The sequence below is a fragment of the Erinaceus europaeus genome, chromosome 13 (assembly GCF_950295315.1).
Source record: "Erinaceus europaeus chromosome 13, mEriEur2.1, whole genome shotgun sequence".
In the NCBI taxonomy this organism is placed as follows: domain Eukaryota; kingdom Metazoa; phylum Chordata; class Mammalia; order Eulipotyphla; family Erinaceidae; genus Erinaceus; species Erinaceus europaeus.
This window is the reverse complement of record NC_080174.1, coordinates 66,288,090-66,306,845: the sequence shown is the minus strand read 5'-3', so window position 1 is coordinate 66,306,845 and position 18,756 is coordinate 66,288,090. Positions and strand designations below refer to the sequence as shown.

Genomic DNA, 18,756 nt, shown 5'->3' with positions numbered 1-18,756 from the left:
TAAAAGTCCCAGATTCAATCCCAGCACCAAATGGAAATTTCACGCACCAGGACAAGCTCCATGGATGGTGAAGCAGTGCTGTATAATTAAGAACTGTATTCAGTGTGCAGGGACCCAGATTTAAGGGTCCAGTCCCCACCTGCAGGGGAGGAATCCTCATAAGCAGTAAAGCAGTGCTGCAAAATGTCTCTCTTTCTCCCTATTTCCCCTTCCCCTCATTCTATCAAATATAAGAAAAATAAATCAATAAAACCATATTGAAATAAACCACACATGAAACCATTTTCAAACTGACTTTCATTTTTTATTTTATTTACTTATTTTTTTGCTGCACAAATACTGTACATGCAGAAGCCATGTGAAGAATTTTCTCCTCAAGGAAATTGGCAAGAATGTCGTACGAAACAGCTGGCAGTCCTTTCCAGCTGCCCACCTGCCACCCAGGAGCCACAAGTTTGGAGAGATGCTGCACAAAGAAAATGTATAGAGCACAGATAGAAAAGGCTAATTGCTTCTTATCTAAACGGTGTGCTTGTCAGTCCCTGTCAGCTATCTCTTTCTTTGCAGGACGCATTTTTTTTGGGGGGGGGGAATCTATAAAAAGCGGTTCCTGCCTCCTCTGAATTTACATTCTAAAGGAGTTGAACAATCCAGCCAACTTTTCTAGGGAAGCAGCCACGATGTTTTCTGAGAGGATGTCTGCTAAGACATTCTGGTGAGAGGAGTGGTTTTTAAGAAGTAAAATACTTTGAAGGGAAATAAGTCCCCCACCTCTCCTTGCCAGAGAGCATTTCCTCGAAAAAATGTTCCACTATTTCTGCTGATGTCATTCTAGAAGCAGAAACGAGGAGCAGCTAAGCCTCGTCTGCTGGTGGGGACACTGACTTACTCAGGATGCAGCTGAGGTTGTGACATCACTTCAGCACCTTGAAAATTGCCCACTGCAGACAACCCTTAATTGTTTCCCACTGACACACAAGGATAGAAGAGGGTAAACAAACCATAAGGAGGTAAAAGCAGAGTCTGTTAGGTTTCCCAGAGTTCAGAAGCAGCATCTGGGGGATGTGGTAGGGGGTAGGGAACCGGACAAGGACCTGTGCCCTGCTCAGGCACCAGGGGTTGGAAGAAACCACCCACTGGAACTAGGAACACTAAGCTCACAACCCTCATCAGCTCCAGATCAGACTTAAAACCTGGAGGGTATGCTCTGATTCTGCAAATGAGGAAGCTGAGGTCCAGAAAAGGAAGGAGTCTTATACAATGTCACAGTTTCTAGTAAAATTCTTAACAGCTTTTGGTTCTCTGTAGCTAGCTTTCCAGGCCATTGAGCAATTATGCAGATGCTCTGTGGCCCCTGGAATTCCTAGAATCTATTTCAGTTAGTCAAGTTCTCTAGAACCCTGTCCCAGGGGCACTACTGGTGTGAACTCAACTGGGAGGCCCAAGGCCCCTGTCCTTACTTGCCTATGTTCAGCCAGACGTGGGGAGGTTCGCCCAAAGCATGAACACTCACACCATCACTTGCCTTGAGCTAAGCTAGGCTCCTGAGAGACTGTACACTTCTCTTATTGTGTGGCTTCCCTCACAGGCACAGCCATGCTGGGCCCATAAAAGCTGGAGCTCAGGGTGGGGAGGGGGAGGGGAGTTACTTTGCTACATGGAAAGATTAAGCCCTTTGTCAGAGAACAAGGTCCCGCCATGAGGCAAGCCAACTAACCGTGGCTCCTCCAGGAAAGTTGGTGCCCATGGAGGCCAAGTTGCTCTCTTTGGCATCACTGACATTGCTCTGAGATGCTCAGGCACACTTTCAAAATAATAATAATAACAACAACAACAATAACCCTATCAGGCCTCTCCTGACTGGGTGGGGTTCCCTGCCCTTCAATCCTGGTGGTTTTGTTTCATCCTAGTCTCTCCTGTGAGTAGGCAGGGGATCAGTCTCCTCCCTGATCACTCAGTGAAAGATAATCCATTACAGGAAGCAGCACGAACGAGAAAGAACCTCTTTCCGTGCTGAAGAAGAGAAAGGCAGGGAAGTAGCCTCTTCTTTCCATCTCCTTGCAGCCACCATGAAAATACTGCTGGCCTGCCTCCTGGCTCCAAAGGAGGGCACCATCTCTCTCCAGCTAGGCGGAGGACAGCTCGACGGCCAGCTGGATCAAGTCAAGACAGTAGAATTTCTTGCGTGGAGTGTGCACAGTGCAGGAAGCAATCAGAGAAACAGAAAAGCAGTCTCACTGAAGCCCTGCTGCTTTCCGGGTCGAGGAAACTGGGGAATCGGAGGTATTCGGAGCTCTGGAGCCCCAGGGACGGAGTTCAGCATCTCCTGGACAGCAGGGCACCAAGCAGGAACCCTGGGTACCATGTCAGGGCTCCTGGCGATGCAGTCTAAGATTGTGCTACATTTCTTTTCCAAAGGAGTACCCTTGGAGGTCTCTATTGTCTTTAAAAGGGCTGGGGGGGAGGGGCTTGTGCTCTCCTCAAGGCTGGCAGTAGAGAAGAGCTCAGGCATGCAGAGGTCATGTCCCTGACAGAACTGGCCTGCCCTCAGTGCCCTGCTGGGCAGTGACCCCACATGTAATGAGCTACACAGGCACCCTTGTTCTGAAGCTCCTTCTGCCTCGGCCCCATGAAACGATGGCATGGCCTGGGACTTGCTGGGTACCAAGAGCCTCCTAAGCCTTCCTTCCCTAGGAGAGCAGGGTGATGGAACAGAGTGGGTGGGAGTGGTGCTAGCAGTGGTTCATCCTCAAAGGAAAAAATCCACTATGTCGAACCAAGACTTGATCCCAATTACCGAAGCCTGATTCATACCATAGGGCTATCACAGACTTCCCCATAGGGATGGGTTTGAGGAAGGAAGTGGGACAGACTGCACAGAGCAGAAATGAAGGTGGATGTTCCGACTCATCTGTCACGGTCCCTGCTCACAGCCCAGCGTCACTGTAGGACCACATCTTGCACACATCCTGCCTGGGCCTGGGATGACAGAGCCCCATCCAGGAATCAACACCAGGTTTCACTTGAGGTGAGGGGTGCCTGCAGCTCAGAGCAAGCTGGCCCCAAGTTAGGAGGGAATGGGAGGAGAGGGGGTGTCCACGTTCCTTTTCCCATGTTCCCTCTTCAAAAGGACAGATGCTCCCAACCCTAGTCACACTCATGCTCCTCCCTCTTCTGGGACAGATAAGTGCAGAAAGTTCCCCCAGACAACCTGCAGGGTTCCCAGCATCCAGGATGCTAAGGTGTGGACCTTGCAATCCTGCCGCTTGCCTCATGCATCCACATCAGCATTGCACAACTACACCTAAAGTGGTGGGGGCAGGTGGGGATTCGTAACCTATTTGGTGTGAAGGACTGAAAAGAATCCCTCTCCAAGGTCGATTTGGGGGTGGGGATGACTCCCCAGTAAAGAGGTGACATAGGGGAGTAGCCCAAATCTCAGCCAGCTGCAGACTGAGAATGGCTCAGCCCCAAGTTACCTATAGCTCCACTTATAACTAGACATCTCCAGTGCTAATAACCCACCCCAGAGATAGGGGGCAGCAGAACGTGCAGTTACCCAGCAGCAGCCTCTGCTGATAGCTTCCTTCTCTCTGTCTTCCTGGGCCCCTAAAGGAACAATGATATCCCTTTCCCCAGGGGTGACTACATGCTTAGGAGAGCTGTCAGCTAGTAAATGTCTACACTATCACCACTAAGCTCACAACTCCAAGACGCACTTTCACACCATTCTGAGGGTGAATATCTCAGAGAGAATATGTCAGTTTTCTCCCTCTGCCCACCCTAAAGCCAGAGCACATAGCCCTTTTCTCATTTTTAGGAACACAACAAATGCATGCATTACTCAGTCCTGGTTATGGGAGAGAATTTCTGCCAAAAAGAAAATGGTCCAGCTGTCTCTTCTCTCTGTCTCTGCACACAAGGTTTTGTATGAAGGGAGGCTGGGGCAGGAGCTCAGGAGTTCAGGAGCTCGGTTGCTCACTTCCTGATTACTCATGCTGACTTTCTGTCTGGGGACAGTACAAATAGGGTCTTGGTTTCTTCATTTGGTTTTCTTGTAAGGGACAGTACAGGGATCTGCTTTATCCTAATGAGGTCCCCTCCAGAGGAGGCCCTTTGAGCAGAGATGGCTTTATCTTCACAAAGCCTCTTCTCTCCCTCCCTCTGAACCCACCTCCAAGTCCAACCTGCTTTGGTTTTGAATGGGGTCCAAGCACTCAGGCCTGAGATTATTCCACTGCTGCCCTGGGTCCTGCTGCTGCCTCATAAACAGGTTAGACCTAGGAAGATGTGGAGAGAATCTTCTTATTCCCTCACCCCTCCTGCTATATGTCTCGCCTCCCTACTGGACAAGGGCTTCCATGTCCATCTCCTGGGCATCTCCTCCCCTTTCTTCTCCCCTGGAACTGAGTAAGGAGCAGGTGAGGGGCAGATCGAGGTCTTCCTAAGCCAGCCATTAGGAATCCCAGCAGGCATCTTACAGGCCTAGTGCAGACACTGGTCCCCACCAACATGGCTCAGTGAAGTCTGGGTTTGTGTGGCTTTGGGAGGCTCCAACTAGACAAGAGTGGAAAGACGCAGAGGCAGATGATGTGGCTGGAGCAGGGCAGGCCACTTTCCAGAGGGCAGTGGCGAGTGCAAGAGGCAGGGAGGCAGGAGGGTAAGTATTGCTTGTACAGAGCTGGTGATGGTGGCGGTCTAGAGTCTAGAGCCAGAACATCCAGGGAGCCAGGGGGCTGAGCCCAAGCCATCTAGAAAGGAGAACCCTGGTCTGGAAAGGAGAAAAAAAAAAAAAAGAGCCTCCAGATGTTCTATATCATGCAGCTACTCTCCAGAGGCTTGACAGGAGAATCCAGGAAGGCTAGAAAGCCACCAGCCCCAGCCATCCCCACCCCAGCAAACAGGGTCACCATCACTTCCCCTCTGCTCTGGCCTACCAGAGACTGGGCTGCACATAGGTGCCCCCAGGAACTGGCTGCTCTGGCAATGTTTGCCCTCTGAGCCAGCCTCCTGGATGCCAAGACCACACAGCACCCACTGGGGGGCACTCCTTTGGCTCAGAGACTCTGGAGAGCTGGGAGAAGAATGTGAGGGGAAGAGCCTGCACTTCCCTCCAAGCTATCTGGTCAGCAAGCCCAGGCCACCGAGGCCTCCAGTGTTTGCCTAGAGGAAGGAGGTGGCTGTAGTTTCAGGGAGAAAAATCATTTCTAAGCCCTCAACTCCCTGGGCAGCCGGTGGTTGCAGGCCTGGCCAGGCACTGGCGGAACATGTTCCATGCTGCAGGGCGTCCAGTGGGAAGAGCTACCACGGGAGGCTGGGGAAGGGGGGGGTCGGGTTCCCAGAGGGGCCTTCAAAGTGGCCAGCTGAAGGAGATGCTACATTCCTCAAAAAGAGCAGCAGTGCTGAAAGAGGTGAAGGGTGGAACAAAGGACAAGACAGAAAAATCAGCAGAGATACCAAGAGGAAGGATAGAGGGGACACGGAGGCTCTGCCTCAGGACAGGACCAGGTAAGATGAGCCAGTGGTCGTGTCCCAGACACCCACCGCTGGAAGGCTCAGAGAGGTGTGTCCACATACCACTCCTTTGGGTTTTCTTTACAGCAAGACACAGACATGGATTTCAGGCTATATAGTCACCAAGACAGACTATATCCAGACAGATGGATGGATGTATAACATGGGCACGCATAGACACACAAACATACGTACACGCACACGCACACGCACACACACACTACAGTCTCCACTGCCAGCTGGGATGGGGCCAGTAGCCAACAGGCATGCAGCAGGGCAAGGGGTCCAAATGTGAAGATTATGTACAGGGGGAGGGGCAGCCTGAAGCACCCCTCCCCACACCATATCCCTCCTCTTCTTGAGGTCCTTAGGAACATGAAGGGCTGGTGGCACTCTCCAGGGAGGACTGGGACAGGCGCCTGGTCAGGGATCCCAGTGTAGAGTCTGCCACTGAAGACGTGGGGAAGAGTTTGTACCAGCCTGAGACGGCGGCGCTCAGGTCCAGCTCGTCCAGCATGATCTGGGCCATGCCCATGAAGCACTTGTGGTCCATGCGGCCGTAGTCGCCCCAGACGATCACCTGCAGGTGGGGAGGAGAGATGAGCTGAGTCACCTCCCTGACTCCAGGGCTGGGCAGTGGCCTTGGTACCTACAAGTCTCTCCAAAGCACAGATGGGACAGAGTGAGCTAGAACCCACACTGACTCCAGGAAACAATGTACTGAGCTACTTCAGATGTTCCAGGCTCAGGATTTATAAACAAGCCAATAGCACAACAACATATGAGTGGTTAAGGGAGCTGGGTCTTCCCTGAGGCCATGTTGGTGACAGAGAAGCTTGACTCACTGGTTGGCATCTCACCAAGGGTTGACCCTCTGGTCTGTGACTTTTTTTTTTTTTTCTAGGAGGGCTATCACTGGGACTTGGTGCCTGCATAACAAATCTACTGCTCCCGGTGGCCATTTTTCCTCTCCTCTCCTCTCCTCTCCTCTCCTCTCCTCTCCTCTCCTCTCCTCTCCTCTCCTCTCCTCTCCTCTCCTCTCCTCTCCCCTCTCCCCTCTCCCCTCTCCCCTCTTCCTTCTCCCCTCTCCCCTCTCCTCGCATCTCCTCCTTTCCCATTCCCTTTACTTGATAGGACAGATAGAAATTGAAAGGGGAGGGGTAGATAGAGAGGAAGAGAGAAAGAGAGAGACCTGCGGCACTATTCCACACTTCTTGAAGCTTCTGACTTGCAGGTGGGGAATGGGGGCATGAACCCTGGTCCTTCTGAGTAGTAATATATGTGCTTAACCAGATGTGCTACTGCCTGGACCCCTATGGTATTCTCTGGCCAGGGTCCTTGGATTTGCAAACGTACCTGCAGGAATTCAGTGTCCTATGTATGCTGGGTGATTTCAGGTGCCTATATATTTTTAATATATTAAGATTTCATTGTCATGTATTGGGTGCCCACATTTTCATATTTGAAAAAAAGGATCCACCGATAATCCACAAGTTTAAGAGCCACTGGACTCATCTCTTTGCCTCTCCAGATGGGAATACTGAGCCACATTGAGGGCAAGGGCCCAAGCCCCAAGGCAGGCTGGCAGAGCAGAGTTGTGACGCAGGTCCTCAACCAAGTCACTGCATTATTCTGAGTCTCTCACTTGTACACTGGGACAGACGTCCCCACTTCACAAGTTCCCTTTGAGGAAGAAAGGAGGCTATGACTGGAAAGCACCTAACATCAAACCTTGTCAAACCTTGTTGCCTGTGTGTCAGTACGGAACTGACACACAGGCAACATAACATCAAGGAGGAGAAGACAATGGGCTGGCAAGTCTCACTTCCCCCTGCCAGCTGTGTGACCTAGACTGCTGCTCCAGCCCCCAGCCTTGATTTCCTCATGTGTCGATGGTGGACAGTAACACTTAACTGGACTGTGAAGGTAAATGGCTAGGGGATGGGCAGTGGGACACTTGGTTGAACACACACATTCCCATGCATAAGAACCCAGGTTCGGGAGTCGGGAGGTGGCGCAGTGGGTTAAGCGCACGTGGCACAAAGCGCAGGGACCGCCGTAAGGATCCCGGTTTGAGCCCCCGGCTCCCCACCTGCAGGGGAGTCGCTTCACGGGTGGTGAAGCAGGTCTGCAGGTGTCTATCTTTCTCTCCCCTCTCTCTCTGTCTTCCCCTCCTCTCTCCATTTCTCTCTGTCCTATCCAACAACAAAGCAACGTCAACAATGGCAATAATAACCGCAACGAGGCTGCAACAACTAGGGCAACAAAAAGGGGGAAAAATGGCCTCCAGGAGCGGTGGATTCATGGTGCAGGCACCGAGCCCAGCAATAACCCTGGAGGAAAAAAAAAAACAAAAAAAAAAAGAACCCAGGTTCAAGCCCCTGGCCCCCACGTGCATGGGGGAAAGCTTCCAGAGTGGTGAAGCAGTGCTACAGGTGTCTCTCTCCTTTATCTCCATCCAATAAAATGATAGGTAAGTGTAATATGTGACAAACCTTAAAAAAACAAAGGAAGGAAAAGAGAGAAAGAAAGAAAGGGAGACAGGAAGAAAGAATATAGGAGGAGCTAGGTGGTGGGGCACCTAGTTAAGCATACATGTGACTGTGCAGAAGGACTCAGGTTCAAGCTCCCAGTCCCCACCTGCAGGATGAAAGCTTCACATGCAGTGAAGCAGTACTGTGGGTGTCACTCTTTCTCTGTCCCTCTCTGTCTCCCCTTCTCTCATTTTTTTCTCTTCTTCTATCCAATAAAAAAGAAAAAATAATAATAAAAAGGAAGTAAATGGGTAATGTGTATAAATGGGGAGGCTGTGGTTAAGTGCACATGCTATTATGCACAAGAACCAGGGTTTAAGTCCCCAGTTTCCACCTGCAGAGGGAAGCTTCTTGAACACCGAAGCAGTGCTGCACATCTCTCTCTCTCTCTTCCTCTTTTCTCTCAATTTATTTCTGCCTTATAAAAAAAAAGTTAAAAATGAAAATAAAAAAGATATTCAAACTTTTTAAAAAACTGTGCATAAATGCCCCTGGGATACAACATAAATCATAAATTTAAAAAATGCAGCTACAACTTTAAGTCTTTGAAGATCTCCCCTACCTCCTTTGGTCCTGGGACACTTACCTGCAAGACCTTGCCTGGGTGACCCTCATCAAAGAGCAGAGCCTGCTGGTACAGGGGATCGCAGGTCTTCTTGGCCAGCTTTGTCTTCTTCTTGGCCAAGCAAGCCCCATTCTCAAGCAAGTAAACTTTGATATAGGTGGCTGGCAGAGTAGAGAAAGCATAATGGGGAGGCTATAATGCATAAATATAAATAAAAAGCATAATGGGGAGACTGCTATGGCCTCCCACCCGACTGCCAGCTTGTCCTAGGCCTGAGTAGTGTGACCAGGAGAGTAAGTAAAATGGACACATGTAAACACTGACTCCTTCGTCCTCCCCACCCCTGCGCATTGACCTTGCAGACACTGGTGACTCCAGCACTGATGGTGATGTACCAGGCAGGGCGCACACGTTACCATGTGGAAGGATCTGTGTTTAAGCCCCCAGTCTTCACTGTTGAAGATAAGCTTCACAAGTGGTAGAACACAGTTGCTTGTGTCTCTTCCTCTCTGTCTATCCTTCCCTTTCTATTTCTCTATGCTTCCCACCCTCTATCAAAAAAAAAAAAAGGAAAATAAAAAAAGACCACTGGGAATAATGGCACTGAACCCCAATGGCAAGATAAATAAATAAAGCAGCAGCTGAAGATGACAGACTCAGAACTGTGCTGTATCCCCCTTGCTCTCAGCACCCCATCATCACCTCCCAAAGCTCTCTTCTAGAGGTTTGGTCTTACCTGGGAGGGATTTGGAGCCTGGTTTTGGGGTCAGGCCCCGAGCCTCAATCACCTCCACCTCTAGCTGGCCGCTCCTGTCCATGATGGAAATGTGCACATCGCCTGGGGGAAGAAAAGACAGTCTAGGTAGGGCCAGACCAAGGAGCAGCAGCCAGACCAAGGAGCAGCAGCCAGGCAGCCACTGGGCACATTCAGTTTGCAGAAGGTGCTTAAGCACTAGGAAGGGCCCAAGACGGAAAACTTCTTGACTGGACCTGTAATTCAGAGAGCAGTTCCAATGGGCTGAGAAATGCTTTACTAGGTCCTGATGGGTGAGGTAGGGGCATAACCCGCAAGGGAGGTGCTTGCCCAGATTCCAGCCAAGTCTTGTTGACTGTGTTTTGTTTTGTTCTGCTTTTTTAGGTTTGGGAAAAGAGTTACCTGAGTTAGGAAGACAGATGGGAAGCTGTAGGTTCAACTGTCAGCTCTTCTTTACTTTCCCCTGCATGGTAGTCTTTAACCACTCTCCCAAACATATGTACAACACAGTTTTTACAGATTTATTTACTAACAGGAGAGAAAGAAAATCAGAGCATCATTCTGGCACATGCTATGTCAAGAATCAAACTTGGGACATCACGTTTATAAATTCATTGTGATCTGTACCATCTCTCAGGTATAGTGCCGGAATTCCAGGCTTATAAACATGAGGTTCCAAGTTCAATCCCTGACAAAGCATATGACAGAGTGATGCTCTGGCTCTCTCTTTTGTGAAATAAATAAAAGAAATATTTAATATCATGGATTAATAAAAATAAAATTTAATATCATGGGTGGCAAAATAGCCTATCCAGAGAATGTGCTTACTTTGTCATGCACATGACCCAGGTTCAAACCCAGCCACCACCACCCTACTGGAAGCTTTGGTGCTGTGGTGTCTTTCCTTCTCTCTGAAAAAAAAAAATTAGCTTGACAAAAAACTAAAGAACAATGAAAAACTTGTGGTCTGAAAGATAATTCACCTGGCACAGCATACACTCAAGAGGACCAGAGTTCAGTCTCCCAGGTACCACATGCGAGCACCTGCACCAGAAGAAACTCCGTGAAACTGAAATGGGCCAGATTCCGGGTTCACTCACCCACTCCCAGTTCACTGAACCATCACACAGTTGCCTATGTTTGCATACTTGGGGAGTGGAAATTAATTGGTTACTGGAGATATCCTTGAATTCAATGCCCTCCCTTCAAATACTCCTGCCTTGTGAATGAAAGGGAGAGAGGCAGGTAACCTCCCTAAACAAGATGAGTAAACCTGTCGTTTTCAGTTGTGAACACTTGGGGGCACCACACACAAAGCGTTCTAGGCTGTGCGGGTGCATTTGCCTTGTGGAAGTGGCTGGCTCCTCTCACTAATTCCAAGCCCTTAAAAGCCTGAAAGCGATGGCTGGAAATTGGCCAGATCCAGCCCAAGGGCTAGATGAGAGCTAATGCTTATCCTCTGAGGGTCCCCACAGACCCCTCTCCCAGCAGACAGAGGCTCCTGTGTGAACCCATTGGAGTGCAGTGGGAAGAGTCCAGCCTGAAGCAGGGCACTGGCCATACCCAGCTCCCTCATCTGCCAAGGGGCAAAGGTTGAATGTTGTCCAAATGAGGGCTGAGTGCAGATGTCTGGGTCAGACAGTGCTCAGGCCAGACTGAAAGAGAAAGGGGTGGAGATGAGGAGGCATCTCTGGAGAAGCCAGAACTGGGCAACTGCTACTTGAGACCAACACAGTCAGTATCTATGGGAGAGAGGGAGGGAGGGAGGCAGCCACATAAAGGACCTCATAAAAAGCTCAGGAAGACCTCCCTAACTGAGGGAAGAGAAATGAGAAAATTACTAAGATGGTTCTAAGTGCCAGTCACTGTTAATAACAAGCTAAATAAGACACAATTTCTCAGGAGCACATTTATTACTCCATGCAGTGGCCCAGGAAACTGGTGTGGTGGATAAAGCACTGGACATGCAACCATGAAGTTCTGGGTTTGATCCCTGGCATTGCATGTGCCACAGTGATGCTCCTCTCTATCCTAAATAAATAAATAAATAAATCTATAACTAAATCTTAAAAGAGCACTATTGAAATAGACATATATATACTTCATGCAAAGCCATGGGCTAGAAACACAAAATTGTTGTTAAAATGTAGAACCAAGGCAGGTACTGTTAATCCCCACTTTATAGACAAGGAAACTGAGGTTCAGTGAAGGGAAGTGACTTGTTCATGACACACAGAGAACTGGTGATAACACAGACTCCCAGAAAATCAGAAAACTGATGCTGTGACAATTGTTGGTCCCGTTTTAGGTACTGCAGTTAGCATGGCCAGACACACAGCAAGCAGTGGGTGAGGGTGTGGGGAAGGGAGGGAGGGAAAGTGTGCTATGACAGCTGCTGTAGAAAGCTTGGGTTTGTCAATCCCTCTGATGAGGGAGGGATTGACAAATACTATTCGGACTCCTAACTGACACTGAAGGTCAGCAAGGGAGAGGCATCCCTTTCTACTGCTTTAAAGGCCCCAGTGAGCTCACCTTCTGCTATCTAGTCACCACCACTATCCCACTCGCCCTCCCCTGGAGAAGACTCACCCATAGGTGGTGTTGCCAGTGTCTGTCGGCCCACAATCTGGGCTGGACCCAGCCCATCCAGGAAATCGCTGAACTGACTCTCAGCCCCAAGTCTGGTGGTGGGAAAGATGAACCTGCAGAAGGAAGCAGAGGGGTGCTTGAGGGCATCTGAATGGTAGCATGCAGTGGCTCTGCCCCAGGGCACTGGAAAACCACCCCCACGCCCCTCCCTGCCCCATACAAATGCAGTATGTGGACAACCAAAATGGCTTACCTCTGCACACTACAGAAAAATACTTTGATGTCACTTAAAAAATCAAACTAGCAACAACAAAAAAGATCTAACAGAATGATGGCATTCAGACTTCAATAACCAGGGATGATGTTGTTGCTCTTGCCGGGGGTCTCATTTTTCTAAGCTGACTTTTTCAAGTAGGAAGAGAAAGAAAAAGACAGAATGAGAGGGGGAGTGGCACACAGCACTGAAGCTTCCCTCAGTGAGTTAGGGACTGGGCTCAAACCTGGGTCCTGTGCATGGCAAAGCAAGCATCCTACCTAGAGCTACCTTGTCTGCCCAAGCACCAAGGATTCTTGTAAGAATTTTATTTATTTATTTTAATCTTATTTTATGTAGTATTGGAGACAGAAATTGAGAGGGGAGGGAGAAGTGCAGGTGTCTCTCTGTCTCTTTCCCCTGCAGCACTGCTTCACCACTCATGAGGCTTTCCCCATGCAGGTGGGGACCTTGGGCTTGGACCTGGGTCCTTTTAACTGTAATGTGTGCACTTAACTAGGATTTATTTATTTAGGGCCTTTGAGATGGCACAGTAAGTATGGCACTGGACACAAAAATATGAGGTCCAAGTTACCTTCTCAGCACTCCAAGTGCTAATGTGATGCTCTAGTTATCTCTCTTCCCCTCTGTCTTGTATTAATAAATAAACAAAAGTCTTTTTTAAAGATAGAATTATGTATTAATGAGAGAGGAAGAAAGGAAGCAAGAATCAGAGTACCTGGCACAGGAAATGCCAGGGATCAAACTCAGGACCTCATGTTTGCAAACCCAACACCTAAAAAAAATTTTTGTATTATCTTTATTTATTGGATAAAGACATCCAGAAATCAAGAGGGAAGGAGTGATAGAGGGAGAAAGGGAGAGGGACAGAGAGACATCTGCAATACTGCTTCACCACTGGCAAAGCTTTCCCCCTGCAGGTAGAGACTTGGGCTCGAACCTGGGTCCTTCAGCATTGTAACATATGCACTCAACCAGGTGCACTACACCTGGCCCCTTGAGCCAAACACTTTATCCACTGTACTACCTCCCAGGTCCTACCCTAGGAATTTTTAAGGTAACTCGTAAGAGGCAGGACTTAGTTGGACACCTGTGATCTCATATGTTAATACCAAGAGCCAGGACACAGACCAGAAATTTTAATACATGGACTGAACCCCAAGAACTGAGGGTTAACTGATCATAAGTTTGAAACCAACTCCTTAAGGTAAGGTGGTGCCCAAAACATTGATGGAGAACAAACTAACACAATTATAGGGTTGGGAGTAATGGCAAGTTAGGGGTACATGGCTGTTGGGAATCTGGAAATAGTAACAAGAAAAACTGACAGTGACAGAAAGATGGTCAGATGCCAACCGGGCACTAAATGGGTCACGTGCATTATTAATCATTCTTTACAACCACTCTGTGTGGCAGGAGCTACTATCTAATTTTACAGATGAGAAAACACAGGCTTGAAGAAGCAGAGATGATGCCCAACTCACAGGGCCATAGTGGAGAGGATGGCAGTGAGTTCACAAAGGCTTCCAGACAAACAGGGAGCAATAACAGTAGTTGGTTGCTGCTGTCATTACCAAGGACAGAGTGCAAACTTTTTGTGTCCTCAAGCCTAGGTGTCCTGGGTGTGGCCAGTAGAGAAAGGACAGATTAGGGAGGGCTGCCTGGTCTGCTCAGGGGCTACCATAAAATCTTCTAGAATACTCCAGGCCACAAACTAGAAAGATCAAAGTTTTTTCAAGGATGAATTCCCATTGAACAAATTGGCTCTGAGTCCCCTCTGATCATTGAAGGTGAGGAGAGCCAGCTGAACAAGCTTGAAGGGGTCTGGGTTGCCACTGAGCCCCTATTCCTTAGGAAGGGGCTTCAAGGCCCACCCATTCTTACCCATCAGCAATAACATCAGACTAATACTGAATTCTTAAGACAATGGGTATGAAACTGTACTCTTATTAACTTATAGTCTTATATATCACTATTAATTTAATAAACCAGGGGGAAATACATTGAATATTTGAAGTCCTATAACTACCTACATTTTAACCTGAGTACATATGTTTTTAATCTAAGTGCTTAATATATCAAATCTGTAAACTGATTAAATTTTTGTTAGTAGTTATCATTAAATGGCATAAAGCCCCACACCTATGGACATCTAATCTTTGACAAAGGGGCCCAGACTATTACATGGAGAAAGCAGAGTCTCTTCAACAAATGGTGTTGGAAACAATGGGTTGAAACATGCAGAAGAATGAAACTGAACCACTGTATTTCACCGAATACAAAAGTAAATGCCAAGTGGATCAAGGACTTGGATGTTAGACCAAAAACTATCAGATACTTAGAGGAAAATATTGGCATAACTCTTTTCCACATAAATTTTAAAGACATCTTCAATGAAATGAATCCAATTACAAAGAAGACTAAGGCAAGTATAAACCTATGGGACTACATCAAATTAAAAAGCTTCTTCACAGCAAAAGAAACCACTACCCAAACCAAGGGACCCCTCACAGAATGGGAGAAGATCTTTACATGCCATACATCAGACAAGAGTTTAATAACCAACATATATAAAGAGCTTGTCAAACTCAACAACAAGACAACAAATAGCCCCATCCAAAAATGGGGGGAGGACTTGGACAGAATATTCACCACAGAAGAGATCCAAAAGGCCGAGAAACACATGAAAAAATGCTCCAAGTCTGATTGTCAGAGAAATGCAAATAAAGACAACAATGAGATATCATTTCACTCCTGTGAGAATGTCATACATCAGAAAAGGTAATAGCAGCAAATGCTGGAGAGGGTGTGGGGTCAAAGGAACCCTCCTACACTGCTGGTGGGAATGTCAAGTGGTCCAACCTCTGTGGAGAACAGTCTGGAGAACTCTCAAAAGGCTAAAAATGGACCTACCCTAGATCCTGCAATTCCTCTCCTGGGGATATATCCTAAGGAACCCAACACACCCATCCAAAAAGATCTGTGTACACATATGTTTTTGGCAGCACAATTTGTAATAGCCAAAACCTGGAAGCAACCCAGGTGTCCAACAACAGATGAGTGGCTGAGCAAGTTGTGGTCTATATACACAATGGAATACTACTCAGCTGTAAAAAATGGTGACTTCACTGTTTTCAGCCGATCTTGGATGGACCTTGAAAAATTCATGTTGAGTGAAATAAGTCAGAAACAGAAGGATGAATATGGGATAATCTCACTCTCAGGCAGAAGTTGAAAAACAAGATCAGAAGAAAAAAAAAAACAAAAAAGCACATAAGTAGAACCTGAAATGGAACTGGCGTATCGCACCAAAGTAAAAGACTCTGGGGTGGGTGGGAGGAGAATACAGGTCCAAGAAGGATGACAGAGGACCTAGTGGGGGTTGTATTGTTATATGGAAAACTGGGAAATGTTATGCATGTACAAACTATTGTATTTACTGTGGAATGTAAAACATTAATTCACCAATAAAGAAAAAAATGGCATAAAGCATGGTAAAGTCAAGTATAGTAAGGAAAATACCAACCACCAGATTTTTGAAGAAAAACAAGCTCTCAACTAACTTGGTTACAATGATAACTATCTGTAATCTTTCCTAAACCCAAAGACTACATGGAACCTTCCCCATTCGCTTTAAAATTCATATTTCTTCCAGTCCTTGAACCTCTGGGACTTTGCTTATATTTCTTTTGAATCTTTTTAAAAATTTATTTTATTTATTTATTCCCTTTTGTTGCTCTTATTGTTTTATGTTGTAGTTATTGTTGTTATTATTGTTGTTGTTGTTGGATAGGACAGAGAGAAATGGAGAGAGGAGGGAGAGACAGAGAGGGGGAGAGAAAGATAGACACCTGCAGACCTGCTTCACCACCTGTGAAGCGACTCCCCTGCAGGTGGGGGATGGGGGGCTAGAACCGGGATCTTTATGCTGGTCCTTGCACTTTGCACCATGTGCACTTAACCCACTGCACTACTGCCCGACTCCCTGCTTGCATTTCTTGATGCCTTGCCTCTTGGTCCCTTACTATTTTATTTTATTTTATTTTATTTTTTTCTATATTATTTTATTTTTGCCTCCAGGGTTATTGCTGGGGCTCAATGGCTGCACCATGACATTTTTCCCCCTTTTGTTGCCTTTGTTGTTGTAGCCTTGCTGTGGTTATTATTGTTGTTGTTGATGTCGTTTGTTGTTGGGTAGGACAGACAGAAATGGAGAGAGGAGGGTAGACAGAGAGGGGAAGAGAAAGACAGACACCTGCAGGCCTGCTTCTCCGCCTGTGAAGTGACTCCCCTACAGGTGGGGAGCCGGGGGCTCAAACTGTGATCTTTACTGCTGGTCCTTGGGCTTTGCACCATGTGTGCTTAACCCACTGCACTATCGCCCGACCCCCTCCCTTTTACACCTTTTTTACCTTTTAAACCAATGCAACCAGTGCCACCATGCTATATTATGCTGCCACTGCCTTTTTGTTTTGGACTGTAATCCAGAGGCACCAAGCCTGAGATGTCAACCTTCCAACTCCAATAATCTGGTGAGACCTTTCCTAACACATGGGACTACCTAGTTCCACTTCAGATGGTGCTTTCTCTAGCAAAGTTACAGGCCCTAGATATAGGCCAGGACCTAGAGGATTGGGTATATGTATACACATACCCATAAGTTAGGGTATATACCTCAAAATAAAAGTGCTTAATAGTCCTCTGTGAGTAGGTTTAGAACTATTTAGCTCAGCAATCTAGTACAAAGGTCTAAAGAAGGCACCATAAATTTTCTAATCAAATATTTATTACTTAAGCTTAGACACCTTCTTCTCCTACCCCCTACCTCACATCCTTCAATCACTTTATCTACTCAGCTAATTACACAAAAGAAAGATACACTGCTTAATCGTTTAATCTCTTTTTTTTAATTTTACTTTTTACCCTTTTGTTGCCCTTGTTGTTTATCGCCATTGTTGTTGTTGGATAGAACAGAGAAATCGAGAGAGGAGGGGAAGACAGAGAGGTAGAGTGAAAGATAGACACCTACAGACCTGCATCACTGCCTGTGAAGCAAACCCCCTGAAGGTGGGGAGCTGGAGGCTCGAACCGGGATCCTTACACCATATGCACTTAACCCACTACGCCACCGCCTGGCTCCCCATTTAAAAATCTCTTTTGACAGCATTAACATTATTATCACCCTTGATAATTTTTAGAAGAAACACTGTATACAGTTGGCCAAGAGATATACTGGTAAAAATATTTATCAACAAAAAGACATTGATTGTCTCTATGGCAACCTTTATTAGATTCACCAAATAACTAAATGCAGTAAAACTCAAGGTTAGTTTAGACCGAACTAAAATCCTAGCTGTATTTCCTGCCTAACTTGAGTCCAGATCCTCATAAACCTAACACCGTTTGGATACAAAAAATGACACTCAATGCCGTGTGTGTGTGTGTGTGTGTGTGTGTGTGTGTGTATGTGTGTGTGTGTGTGTTTTATTCTCTTTTTGTTGCCCTTTTTTTTATTGTTGTAGTTACTGATGTCGTCATTGTTGGATAGGACAGAGAGAAATGGAAAGAGGAGGGGAAGACAGAGAGGGAGAGAAAGATAGACACCTGCAGACCTGCTTCACCACCTGTGAAGCGACTCCCCTGTAGGTGGGGAGCCAGGGGCTCGAACTCAGATCCTTATGCTGGTCCTTGCGCTCTGCACCACCTGCACTTAACCTGCTGCACTACCGTCCGACTCCCAACACTCAATGCTTTAACAACCAGGAGAAAGCCTAAGCTTGTCTGGTAAAATAAATAAATAAATACAAACAAAAGCTGGGAAAAAGCAGTAAGACTGGCTCACCTAGTGATGGCCTTCTTGGCCACTGCCAGTTCACCCCACCACCTGCAGCGGTCCTAGTCAGGGAATCCTTGGATTCTCCCATAGATTGAATGGGCCTAGACCTCTAATACATCACTTTCTTCACCATCACTGGTCACTTCCATCAGGAACATCATTACAAGCCTGCTTGTGGGCATCTTCTCACTATGAACTACCAATGGTGAGTATTATCCCACTCTCTAAAAGAGGCTGGGTCACCAAACTCTGCCCCTCCAGGAAAACTGGTCCTAAAATGAGTACAACCTAGAATGTTCCCAGCTGTGACCCTGGAATGTGAACACAAACTGACAGGGATTCAGGAAGCTCCTGTGCTAAATATGAATAGATACGGGCTCCAGGTCAGATTGACATGGTAAATAGTTCTTTGTATTTATATATTTTCTTCAAGTTTGGGAGTTACTCTTTGCCCCAATTCAGCTTTCTAGTCCTAGTCTCAACTCTAATACCATCTTACCAGACAATATTTTTAGTCCATCTGCAGGTTAGCTATCAAGCTCCAGCAAAAATTACCAGTCATGGGCCCCTAGGAACATACCTGAAATAGACTTCCTAGCTTCTATCCACTCTAAAATCCCTATTTCCATCTGCTCTATTCCTACTTTATAGTTTCTGTTTATTAAACATTTTTTGTCCTGCCTCATATTT

At 46.9% G+C, this 18,756-nt stretch overlaps 1 protein-coding gene across 3 annotated transcripts in view; it reads right to left on the bottom strand.

Annotated features, from left to right (window-relative positions):
* Window positions 1-282: 282 nt before the first annotated feature.
* The window catches only part of RIMS3 (regulating synaptic membrane exocytosis 3), a 64,189-nt gene continuing 45,715 nt past the window's right edge, over window positions 283-18,756 (bottom strand). For all 3 annotated transcript variants that reach the window (XM_060206141.1, XM_007536091.3, XM_060206142.1), the window contains 4 exons: window positions 11,957-12,069; window positions 9,350-9,451; window positions 8,635-8,774; window positions 283-6,094 (listed from right to left, as the gene is read on the bottom strand). In XM_060206141.1, coding sequence (XP_060062124.1) covers window positions 5,882-6,094; window positions 8,635-8,774; window positions 9,350-9,451; window positions 11,957-12,069 — 568 coding nt within the window. In that variant the 3' untranslated portion in view covers window positions 283-5,881. The remainder of the gene's footprint in view (window positions 6,095-8,634; window positions 8,775-9,349; window positions 9,452-11,956; window positions 12,070-18,756) is intronic.